Below are 12,278 nucleotides of genomic sequence, written 5' to 3' on the forward strand. Positions count from 1 at the left end.
TTTTTTCATGTCTATGTTTCATAAAGCAACATCTTCTGCATGTCCACAATTTTTTTATTTTTTTATTTTCTTTTTAATGTTTCATCTTGTTTTATGCTTCAAACTTTGCATTTGCTATCATCGTTTGATCTGGTTAGCATTAGTTGCTAGTGGCATTAGCTAATTTCACTTCACAGTGTTGTCAGAAAAGTCCTTAGCAACAGTTGCTAGCGTCATTAGCTCCTTTTTTTCACAGCTGTTCCTAAGGCTTAATAGACAGTGAATCCAAAAACATATTTTTGGCATAAATAGAAGCTTACAAATGTTTGTTTGTCAGTATTACTTAGGCAGCATTCAAGTTTAACCATCAGGGGAAACGTGCTGCTAGATCACCTGTCATTGTGTTTCCTCCTTTGTAAGGAAGTTTGTCTACGGCATCCAGCAAAGAACTTCTGGTTGGATAAGCGTTGAGGTGCCATTCGGTCCTCGGGTCTCCGCTGTACTGTGCCAAACCTGCAAAAACATAAATACACATTTAATCAAACATACACAGGTAATACTTCTATTAACAATTTTAACAGAAGAAACAAAAGTTGAATTTGAAATCTTGAACCATTTCTCTAAGTGAACACTAGATAAACTGACTATTTTGGGTTTATTGAAACAATGATATGTCTTGCTTACCAATCTGCACTCTGTCTGGTCCAATATCAAAAACACCGACCATGCGACCGATGAAGTTGCGGATGGTTTTGAAGTTGAGCCGGCCAATACTCCAGGAGCCATCAACCAGCAGCACAATGTCAGCTTTTGCTGTGGTCTTGCACTGAGCATCTACGAGGAGAAAAAGCAGGAAACGGGTATTAGCAGCGACAGCTGGACGTCAAACAACAACATGTGTCCATTTTAATTCAAACGTTGGAGAAAAAGGAGTGAAAAAGGAAATGAGAGGATTGTGGGAAATATCAACACGAAAAGAAACTGAAAAACTCAAGAAGATTATACAGTGAAGTAATTTTTACAGCATCGTCCAACTCAAATGATTCACATTCATAAAGTATTGTGTAATAGCTGTCAGTTCTTTATTAATTGCTCTCTTTAGGAGGTTTTTTTTTTCTTCCTCCAGCAGAGTAAGTCATTTGGACAACAATTTGCAGCCGTGGATCCGCCTCCTCGTTGCCTCCTTCAGCAGTTGGATTCTGAAACAGTGAGCAAAAATCCCCAAAGGCTTTGCACATTCTTTCTCCAGCCACCTGCAGGGGTGGAAAGTATCTGCTTGTCTTCCTCTCAAGGAAGACACAACCACTGGACGGAGAGTGACAAGGAGCAGGAAACCTGCATGTGCAATTGCAAAAAAAGTTAGATAACATTGAAGTTCCACAACTTGCATGAAGAAAAAGCTTCGACAAAGGGTCATGCTCAGACTGCCAGTTTTGTATGACCTCTAGTGAATAGCATTTTCGAGTGTCTCTCCAAAACTCGATAACTTTCTAAACAGAAACAATCTAGGCACCTTCTAATATGCAGCAGCTTACTTGTGCATGGCTCCAGGGTCTAAGTGGGGCCAAAAACTATCAGGATCTGTCTGACTGCAGGGTATAAATCAGTGGAATCCTGCAAAAACCTGCAGCAATTCAGAATATTTTGTTCTTTTAATGGCTTTGGGAAAGCAGATGTTAAAGCCTCGAACTCTGATGGATTACAGTTTTTTTTGTTCAAAAACAGCAAAAAATAAAATATATATAAATCAAATTTTGCATCTCAGTCAAGGACTTAATGGCGTTTCCAATTTTAACTAGACATTGAATTACACAGTCAGGTTTATCTGGTTGTGTGATTATCTTATTTTATATAATTTTGTGGCTCTTTATTAACAAATGCAAACTCTTCTAACTTCCCAGTGACAATATGTTGTTTATGGTATTTGCATGACAACGGGTCAAACTCTCTCCTTGAAAAAAAGAATCCTCTATGCAGCTGTAAGTCTCAGAAATGTAAAGAATCAGACCTGTGCCAGAATATGAGGAATTCTAGAGGTATGCTGTCTGGAGCAAATAGCTTGTTAGGGTCTCCTGTGGTTGACGGATTCCTTGGTGACAAGTCAGACCAAGATCTGTTCAAATACCCCAAATGGAGACATTAATACCAAAGTCCACTATGTTCCCTGGATATCACCAGAGCCCAGTACTCCATCAGACTCAACCCAAACAGACTATGTGGGATTGGCTTTCCATAAATCAACCAATCCCTGGAAGAACCATATGGAGCTGGTGCAATTCGGGCAGCTGTACAGGGCAGATGCCCATGGTTTAAGCTGAACAGACGTAGAGAGTACCCAGCCTTCTTGAAGGCTCTAGGAAAGGTACGAAAAGGTGCTTGAACTGGAGTCTCCATTGCTCTACTGCGGAGACTTTAATGCCCAAGTGGGCAATTTATTTTTTACATAGTCTGATCAGGAGGAATGACTTCTTGATCTGGTTCAGATGGGTACTTTGCTCCTGGACTTCTGTGCCAGTCACAATGAGTCCATATATTACACCTTGCTCAAGCACAAGGATGTCTATCATTGCACATAGCACCAGGACAACCTCGGCAAGAGATCAAGGACTGACTTTGTAATTGCGTATTTGACTGACGACCCTATGTCATTGACACTCTAGTGAAGAGAAGGGGGAGCTGCCAACTACACCTTGAGGGTGAGTTGCACTGAGTGGTGGAGGAGGAGGCCAGATAGTCTCAATAGGTCCAAAGGCTTGTGAAAGTCTGGTGGAAATGTCGCACATAGCCCACTGTCAGGAAGATACTCAACTTCCATAACCAATAGAGCTTTACCAGGGGCCACGGAAGGCTGGATATGCAATTTTGAGAGGACAATGTTTTCTACCTCTGTTAATAATGCACCTATTTGAAACTGTGGCTGTAAGGTTTCTGTTGCCAGCTTGGGGAATCCAGGAATCTGGTATCTGTAAATGTTAGGAATGTCATCAACCTAAAGATGGAATCCTATCATGCCTGGCTGACTTGTGGGACTTCCAAAGCAACCGGCTGGTATTGGCAGTCCAAGTAGCATGCACTTCAGGGAGTTGCAAAGGCAAAAACTCCAAACAAACCATGTGGCGTCTCATGAGAGGGAACAGATATTCCCGGTAGCCTCAATTTAAACCTCAAGAAGTGAAAGACAAACTTTGAGGATCTGTTGATCATTGAGCCTTCCACTGAGCAAGCAAAGAGAGGACCAGCCAAACACCCCAGCTGAAGTCATGGAGGTCGTCTGTCCTGAGTACCCTAGGTCTCTGGATGTTGTCTTGGATGACACACCTTTGTGACACCACGTGGTGATGACAGCAGTGTCTTTGGACTGGCGGTCCAGGGTGGTGGTCCCTCTTTTCAAGAAAGGGGACCCAAGGAAGTGATTGAATTATATGAGGATTGTATTACTCAGTTTCCTTGATAAAGTATATATCAGGGTTAAAGAGATACTCAAACCTTTGGGTTTGATTGTGTCCAATGAAGTGTCTTGTGGTGTTCTGAAGATACAGTACAAGGACTGGGGCCGTCTGCTAGGATTTGGGAACCACAAGAAATCATATTTGCCTTTTGCAGATGATATTTTTCTGCTGATTAATTAAATTGTGACCTTGAGAGGTTTTCCTTATCTTAAAAGGTGGAGATCCTATGGTCAAATGAGAGGAGTATTTAAGTATTGTAGTGGATTGCAGCAAAGAAGGACCTGAGCCAAAAAGCAAAGCCCTGATGCTTCCACCCTCACTTTTAGTCATGGGCCTTAGGTCGCGCCCAAATGGATAAATTAAATAAATTTCCTCCGTAAATAGATAGGTTCTCTGGTATAGGGTGAGGATCTTAATCACCTGGAAGGAGCTCAGAGTTCAGCCGCTGCTCTTCCACATCAAGAGTTGCTGAGTGAGGTGGCTCAGACATCTTTTTTTCAGGTACCTCTCCTTGAGAAGTATTCCAGGTATATCCCACTGGGGAAAGGGCCCCATAAACGACCCAGGAAATGCTAGGGGAACTTTGTTTTGCAGCTATCTTGAGAGAGCTGCAAAACTGGAGTAGGTTTCTGTGGTGATTGAGGTCTGGGGAACTCTACAGGATTTTGGATAAGAGGATGAAGAAAAATGGATGGTTGGATGGAGGATTTTGACCGAGCAACACATTTTGTGCTTTTGTCAAAGAACAGTTTGCTTTTCTGCTTGAATTTGCAAATACAATCAATCTAGCACCACCCCTTGTACCACATTAACTTTGTTAAAATTAAAAATGCAATATATTTTAATTAGGTACAAAGCTGGTTTTCTCTTCAATCTAATTGTCAATTCCAAGTTCAATATAAAATGCAGATAAACTCCAATTTAGACAATATAAATCGTTTATAGAGTCTAAACTTAGGAGTTTTTTTCAAGCAGGAAGTGGGATCTATATTTCAGCCAATCTACATCTTGAAATCAAATTTCACTGAAACATCCCAGCTTGTTTGTTTCCCGGTGGTCACTATGTCTGGTCCCCATTAAAGCAGGAAACCCTGCCCAGGGTCGGCGTCTCCTCGGGGTCTAGTGAAAAGCACAACTTTTTCCTAGCATCATATATCCCCAAGACAAATAGCCTTCAGGATAATTAAAATGGTCTCTGATCGGAAACAATGAGAAAATGAACACATTTGGAAGAGATTCACTTCTACCTCTTTTTCAGATTTTCTTAACAGATTCCCACTGAGTGGTAGGATTTTGTTTTCTGTGGTAACCTTTGTGAATTTATTGGGTGTCTGCTTTTATATTGGTAGACAATAAAAATCAAATGAGATAATAGTAAAATAAGAAACATAAAGCAGGAAGCTCTGAACAATTTATGCCTATCCCCATTATTAACACACAGATTAAATGTTACAGGAATACTGATGCACTTTGGCTGTGATCTGTCTGATCGTTCACTGAATCGACCCATGTTGGAAAACGTCTGGTCTGCAGGCCTTCACTTTAAGACTGCAGATGGAAAACAATGTGTGGAGCCAAGAAGTTAACAGCTTTTACCAGAAGGATCAAGAGGAGGAGTTTCAGGATCGTCACTGAGAGTAGTTTTCTCCTCTCCAGCAAGAGGCATGCTCACCCCTCCATCAAACATCCCAACTATGGCAACAGAATACTTTGTTCCTGCCCTGAAGAAAATAAAAATGACATTGAACGATATTAACGTTAACATAAATAGAAAATGTTTTTCTGAGTATTTTTTTATTCAAAATTAGGAATTTAAAGAATCAAAAATGGTTTAATGATCTGAGAACATGTCTTTAAGCAAGTAAAAAAGCTGTTTAAATAAAAAAAAAGATCCAAGAAAAAGTGTGTCTGTTATAAAAAGGTATTATTTGAACATTATTAGAACATAATCTACAAATTCATGGCATTCACTGAGAGCAAATCTTTAAATAAAGTCCTAGGAAAATCAGTTATTCAAAGTAACCACTAACTCTTATGTGTATCCAATAAGTACTTATATAACATAATGCAATACAATAATTAATAAAAAAATTATTACACATGAAACGTTTAATTGTGAGATAATCTTTTTTAGACATTGGTAGTTAAAAAAAAGCCTTAAATTGTTTATTTTCTGAGAAAATGAAAAACCTCACCTTAGTTCCTCAAGAACGACTGTGTTATCAAATGGACCGACCATAAGCTCCCCCAGATCAACTTCATTCTCTTTAGGGTGAAAGGTGACTTTGTACCCTCTAACATCTCCAGGAGCCGGATCCCAAGAGACTCGGAAACTGGTCTTGGTTGGCTCGGAGGTCTGTAAGTTCCTGGGAGGTTTGTAAGGTGAAACTGAAAAAGGGACACAAGAAGCAAGGACGTCAAAATGTATTTGTCCAAATTGAACAGCTCATGAACACAAATGCTCCACTGCACCACAAAGAAAGCAGTTTTTCATTAGTTTACAATACAGTTCATTTTTAATATGGTGTCAAGAAATCCAGCTTTAAGTTGTGTTATTAGTGCTTTAAACATATTTAGACCATGTGTTTCATTTTAGCAATTACTGCCACTTCTGCAGCAGAGAAGCATGTGTGGTGAGTGATATAGTCATTGTTATCCAACTGCGAAACAAAGTAAAAACAATTATAACTTGAAAAGCTTTAACTGACGTATTCAATTTGACACCAAATCATCAAACAATCAAGATTTCTCCATTTTTTTTGCAACTATGATGTAACTTCATAAAGATAAAAGAAAAAAATACTCAGCTTATATCAATTTTAACAATCTTCTGGGCTTATGAAAAAAACTATCATATACATTATACGACTCTGGCCAAACAAAGTGCGTTTCTATTTTTTTTAAGTTATTTTGTTTTCTTCGTGTATTTAAGCACTGGATAATTAAAAATGTTTGTGATTTAAGCACAGGCAACATTGGGGAAGTTAATTATAGCTAGTGATTTAAGCTATTGATTATGATTTAACATAGCAACCAAAGGTTTCAAAGAATGTAACAAAGTAAAGGAGTAAAAAGGAGTTTGGCAAAGTAATAAAAAAATAAAATAATAATGTTGTGTTGCTAAATACAGAATACTAAAGGTGCATTCACACCGAACGCGATTTGCGCGGCGGAGGTGACGAGTTTCAATGTTTGGTCAATGGTCATAAGGCGATCAGAAGTCCCACAACGCGATTTAAGAAATGGGTGTGGCGCGAAAGTCTGCCAGCAGTTTGATTTGAGCAACAATGCGAAACGGGTGGAGCGGCCAAAATGTAAATATCTGAAGTTTGACAGGTCGCCGAGTCACATCTGCCAATCAGGAATTCAGCTTTGGGCACGTGATGTTTTCAGTGACTCGATCAGCGAGTAAAATATGAATCCAAACCAAACATTTTGGCCAGAACTTCCGACTTTTCCATATACCCGCAGGATCTGCAGGGTTGCAGAGCTCATCTGGCTGCTTTGGGGTAAAGGCAGGATACACTTTTGACAGATCGGCGGCTTTTGCTCCCGCAGCCGAGATCACTCGTTCGGAGGCTGCCGGCTCGGAACTCATCGAGACATTAAGAAAAAAGATCTCCAAAATTTTATTTTTCCCCCTCATATTAATACGAGACAGTGAGGCTTAAAGCTCAGCCACAGAGACACAGAAACACAGCGGAAGTGGCTGTCATACAGACACAGCCCCAAGTACTGGGAAAATCTTGTAATAATAATCATATAAATCCAAACACGGAGACAGGATTGTCATTGTTTATGTAGAACTCTTCACTATAAATAAACCTGATTTATTTCTCAACATCATCTGTCTTCAATACATTCTAAGCGAGATATCCACACCGTTCCTTAAAGCGATTATTCTAAATCCATAAGATGGTAGCTCCTCCCACATGCGGCTGCGACGCCAAGCCCAGGAACACATTTTTTGACAGGCAATGAGCAGCGAATTTGTCGTGCGCGACGAAAGCGGGGCGGGGTACGCAAATTTGTCGCGGAAATTGCGTTCAGCGTAAATGCACCTTAATGTTCAAACTAATTGGACAAACAAGGCATACAATAGTGAATGCAGAAAATTTCATATGGCTGCAAGGCGAAAACTTGGGAAAAGTAATAAAAGGGATAAAACAATGTTGTTTTGTAATATAAAGTAAAGACAAATATTGGAATTATAAAATAATATATATATATAAATATATATACACATATACATATACTGTTATTTATTTTCTGTCCAAAAAATGCTTTTTTTATTACAAGAAAGCTTTGTCATTAAGAAAAAAACAATTGTTTTCATTGTCTATGCTATTAGCTTTCAAATGTTGTGACGTTGAATTTAAAATTATTTCAATATCAGGTTTAAAAGCATTGAAACAGACTTGCAGCCCGATCAGGGTGCACCCTATAGTAGCTGGGATAAGCTCCAGCAACCCCGTGATCCCTGGAGGGATCCGGTGGGTTTAAAAGATGGATGGATAAAACAATTTCTCCAATTTCTTTGAAGATGCTAATCTACGTAGAAAATGTGATAAATATTGAAAAGATTGGAAAATATTTTTTTTTTTAAAAAAAGACAATGCAAAGATGCTAGATTATCTAAGAGCAGTTTTAGGTAACATGAAGGCGTTCTTGAGGTGTGTTGTCTCTCTGTGGGTTGAATTATGCACCAACGTACGTGTCGTTCCTACTCCTTGCCTTGCTTTTCCTTCCCCGCCCTTGTAGATGGGAAGGACCTTGATGTCGTAGGAGGTCATTGGCTGCAGGCGCTTCAATAAGGAGAACGTGACTTTCCCCGGTATCTTCAGGACAACCTCCTTGCCTCCGCTGACCGGAACGTACTTCAGTCGATAGTTGACCACTCTGCCTGGCGCTGGAGTCCATGAGACCTTCATGCTGTGCTCAGTCTCATCAAAGACTGCCAATTGTTTAGAGGCAGGAGAAGCTGAAAACAAAGAATGCATTTATGCAGGAGGTGTGGAGCAATGCCATCAGAGTCCTGCCAAAAAGCTCACTTCAGCTCTGAAGAAATGGTAAACACATTTTCCAATCAATCCAACGCAACTTAAATGTCAAAACATTGACTCATTGTTCATCCTGTTACTTTAAAATAAATGAAAAATATGTTTAGCAAATGTAAGAACAGTCCAGAAAACAGTTATATTCAGTATTTCTTTTAAAACTAACCAAAAAAATACATTTTGTGCAGAGGCGAATTTTAGAGGTCACAAGAGAGATTTGTTTTGTCTCTTAAAGAAGGAATCTCTAATAAAAAATTTGTATTCAAAGCAGGAATTACACAAACCTTTTAGAGAATGACTACTATAGTTATGCAAGACAAACGTTTTTTTTTTTTTGGCACATGTTCTGGTTGTAAGCTGCTTTGGAATCAAAACACATTTTTTTCTGCAACATTTAAACTAAGAATGATAGGAAATAAAAGAAAAACTGAATACCTTAAGTAGACAAAAGCTAATCAGGGGAGCTCAAATGTGTCCTTTGACAGTGCTTTACGGAGTCTTTTCCTTAACTATCCAACGTGGGACAGGCTGGTGAGCAACAAAGGTCCAATCCTTATTTTTTTTGCTGTTATTTTATTTATCTAATTCAAATACTTGGCAGTTTTTCCTAAAAATCCTTCCATCTTTTAATCAAGTTTACACCATTGACTGTAAAAGAGAACTGGACTGAGAGACCCCTCCTCCCTCGCGTTCCAAATAAGAAGTACCTGCTGGTCCCAAAAAAATCTATATTTTTACTAATTGGTTATTGGTGTGTTAAGCTTAAATTGATTCAAATCGATTGATCAATTTTATCAACCCAGCCCGACTTCTGATTGTAGAGAGGGGTTGCCATAGAAACAAAGCATGGACTGGCTTCCTTGATGATTTCTGGTTCCAACATGTCAACGGCTGTTTTGCAAAAATCTGGCGAATGAATCAACTTCATAAATCATTTTCTATGAATGACATCACACTCACACGATCCAGTACTCGTAAACAGTCAATGGTTTACACTCTTCACAAAAATGTTTTCTTAGCAAACTGGAAATTGAAAACACTGTTTGGTTTTTTAATGTTTTCGTTTCTTACCTTCCGTAGTTTCCACTCCAGTGAGGGGGTCGCTGTCTACATAGCCATATGCAGCAACCACTGACACTTGGTAAAGTGTCTCTGGAGTCAACCCATCCAGAACTGTGTCAGTCACATCTCCTGGGACCATTTTTTCTCCAGACTCCTCAGAAAACATGGACTTCCAGGAAAGCCGATACATCTTCACCTCTCCGGGAGCTGCCGTCCAAGACACTGAAAAGGCGCTGTCTGTTACGTCACTGGTGACCAAGTTCTTTGGAGGACCGGCCTCTGAAAAGAAGATGAACAAAACACATTTACTAAAGAAACACTACACATGAAACGCAGTTGATTAAAGTAAACAATGAGGAACTCTTGTCTGAGAAAAATGGATGATTTACTAAAAACATATTAGCTCCAGCAGGTTGAATGCACTCAGTTTTTATTGTACTTGGTAATTCCCAACTCGAAGCTTGTCCCATTAAAGTGCATGTCCTTTTCTAATCCTCAACGTTAGACCACACATTTGATAATTTTTTCTTATTTTAATTTCATTTCACACTATGCTTGCTTTTCTTTTAATTCATTTCTTTCTTTGATTTTTCTGCCTGAAAATACCAAATACAAAGTTTTACAAGTACTCCATCACCAGTTAAAAACGGTTTATATCGTACAGTATGGAGCTAAATTAGGGCCAAAATTATTTGAAACCTAAATAAAACAAACAAAAAAAGGTGTTTTTCTAAAAAGAAAAAGTAAAATGTCCAAAACGTTTTGCTATTTTAAAATAAACTTAGATATGTTCAGTGTCAAATGTTCTGGTTTTTAGGATTCAAAACTGAAAACTTCAATTTCAAAAAACTTTTTTTTTCAAATCTTTTTTTTTTTTCGGTTTCAAATCTTTTTTTTCACTTTCAACTCTTTTTGGAAAACTTTTGACCACAACAGGGCCAAAAGATTCAGATTTGAAAATTTAAAAAAAGAGTTGAAAGTGAAAATTCTCGTCTTGAAACCTAAAAAACAGAACATTTGAAGCTGAAAACAATTAAATGTATTTTAGAATAGCAAAAAGTTTTGGACATTTTACAATTTTTTGGGCAAATCCCAACATTTTTTCAATTTGATTTATTCTGGTTTTTTAATAGTATTGGCCCTAATTTAGCTCCATACGACAGCAACATCCCTTTGGGAGAATAGCAGGATATCCTGGTTTATTTAAACAATTCTCCGAGGGAATATTAAACAGAGGGATCTTAAATGTCAGGACAAACTTAAAGATTTACTGCGTGATTAAACAATCTAGGAAAAAAATAATTTATTCTAGAGTTCATGGTGACCTCAAATGACATGATGCATCACACATAAAACTACAAGTTTTCCTTTTTCTCGCTCATAAAAGGAAACTTCCTGTCCTCAAACGAGGACTTAGCGAAGATTAACTTAGCAGTTCTTATTGTATAGTAAGTGTTTTTTGGCAACAAAAAGAGTGAGATCACTGGTTTGAAAGTGGGCACAAAAGCGGAGTTTTTCGCTAATGAGGAGCGTCCTGCCAGCCTCACCTTCTAACAGGGCAGGAATGCAAAGCAACATCCTGGTGTGTCAACAACAACAAAACACGACTCCCTGATGCGTCTAGTAAGTAAGAAAACAAGGGGGTGGGACGGATTGGTTGAAGTGGGACTAAATGAAATATGGGACTTAAAGAAATAAAGGGAAAAAACTAGGAAAAAGTTCTAAAAACTGAAAGGGAAACACGATCGAACACGATGCAGACATGGACAGAAGCAGGAATGAGTCAGACGTCCCCTCCTAACCTTCCAGCCTTGCTCCCAGCAGGGACACATTCCTGCCCAATCTTGCAGATTCTCATTTTACCTTAGAGAATAATGTACCTTCAGGTCATGTCCACTGATTATTTTTTAAAGTTCACTCTGACAAACCAGACTTTGTTTGAACCCATCCCTATCACAGCAGTGTCATGATTTTTTACACATTTGTGTGTCAATATTTTTACTCTTTGGATTTAAATGTCAAAAGCTAACATTTATTTTTTTCTAAATCCTTCTTTGATTCTTTTATATCTGAAAAAAAAATATCCCTCACTTATTTGAAATAAACTACAATCTTCGTATGTGAAAACAGGACAAACAGCAGTTATAAAATAAACTTCCAATCCTGCTTTTTCTTTTCCACCCGTCTGAAAATGCACATCCACTAACACAAAGTCCACCTCTGAACTTTTCTCGAGTCATAAAGTTTGAGAACCTATTACTTTTTTTTTCCTTCTTCAGTAAAGAAATCATCCAAATGAAACACTTTTCTGTTTCATCAACATTTGGTTTCCCTCCAGGAATAAGTCTCAGCAATAATAGTCAAACTTGTAAATAACAAAAGAAAGTGTGAAATCGCACCATTTTGAAGGGATTAGCAACTCACAGCTGCTTGTAAACGGCAGAAATGAGATCAAGCTGGAGTCCGTGCAACAATCGTGTTGCAGAACATGCCCATTTAGGAAAATCAAAAAGCTTTTTTAAATCGGACACCAACTAAATCCTAATGAAATAGGGCCCTTAAAAATTAGGCATGGGGGTGGTAGCATCATAGTGTGTTGAAACGGAGAGGGGAAAAAAAAAAAGATAAAAGAAACAGTTGAATGCCACCCACGCTTTTTGAAACCTCTGGCTTGTTCTACCTTTAATTTCAACAAAGGAACGATCTTAAATAGAAGAAAAAAACGTTTCAG

General features: G+C 38.4%; 1 protein-coding gene across 5 annotated transcripts in view; it reads right to left on the reverse strand.

Moving 5' to 3' along the window:
* col12a1b (collagen, type XII, alpha 1b) overlaps positions 1-12,278 on the reverse strand; it is a 146,268-nt gene that overhangs the window by 107,207 nt on the left and 26,783 nt on the right. For all 5 annotated transcript variants that reach the window (XM_024290520.2, XM_024290521.2, XM_036210692.1 and 2 more), the window contains 6 exons: positions 9,557-9,826; positions 8,143-8,409; positions 5,624-5,816; positions 5,025-5,149; positions 664-813; positions 373-492 (listed from right to left, as the gene is read on the reverse strand). In XM_024290520.2, coding sequence (XP_024146288.1) covers positions 373-492; positions 664-813; positions 5,025-5,149; positions 5,624-5,816; positions 8,143-8,409; positions 9,557-9,826 — 1,125 coding nt within the window. The remainder of the gene's footprint in view (positions 1-372; positions 493-663; positions 814-5,024; positions 5,150-5,623; positions 5,817-8,142; positions 8,410-9,556; positions 9,827-12,278) is intronic.

Source organism: Oryzias melastigma, linkage group LG24, assembly GCF_002922805.2.
Source record: "Oryzias melastigma strain HK-1 linkage group LG24, ASM292280v2, whole genome shotgun sequence".
Lineage (NCBI taxonomy): Eukaryota > Metazoa > Chordata > Actinopteri > Beloniformes > Adrianichthyidae > Oryzias > Oryzias melastigma.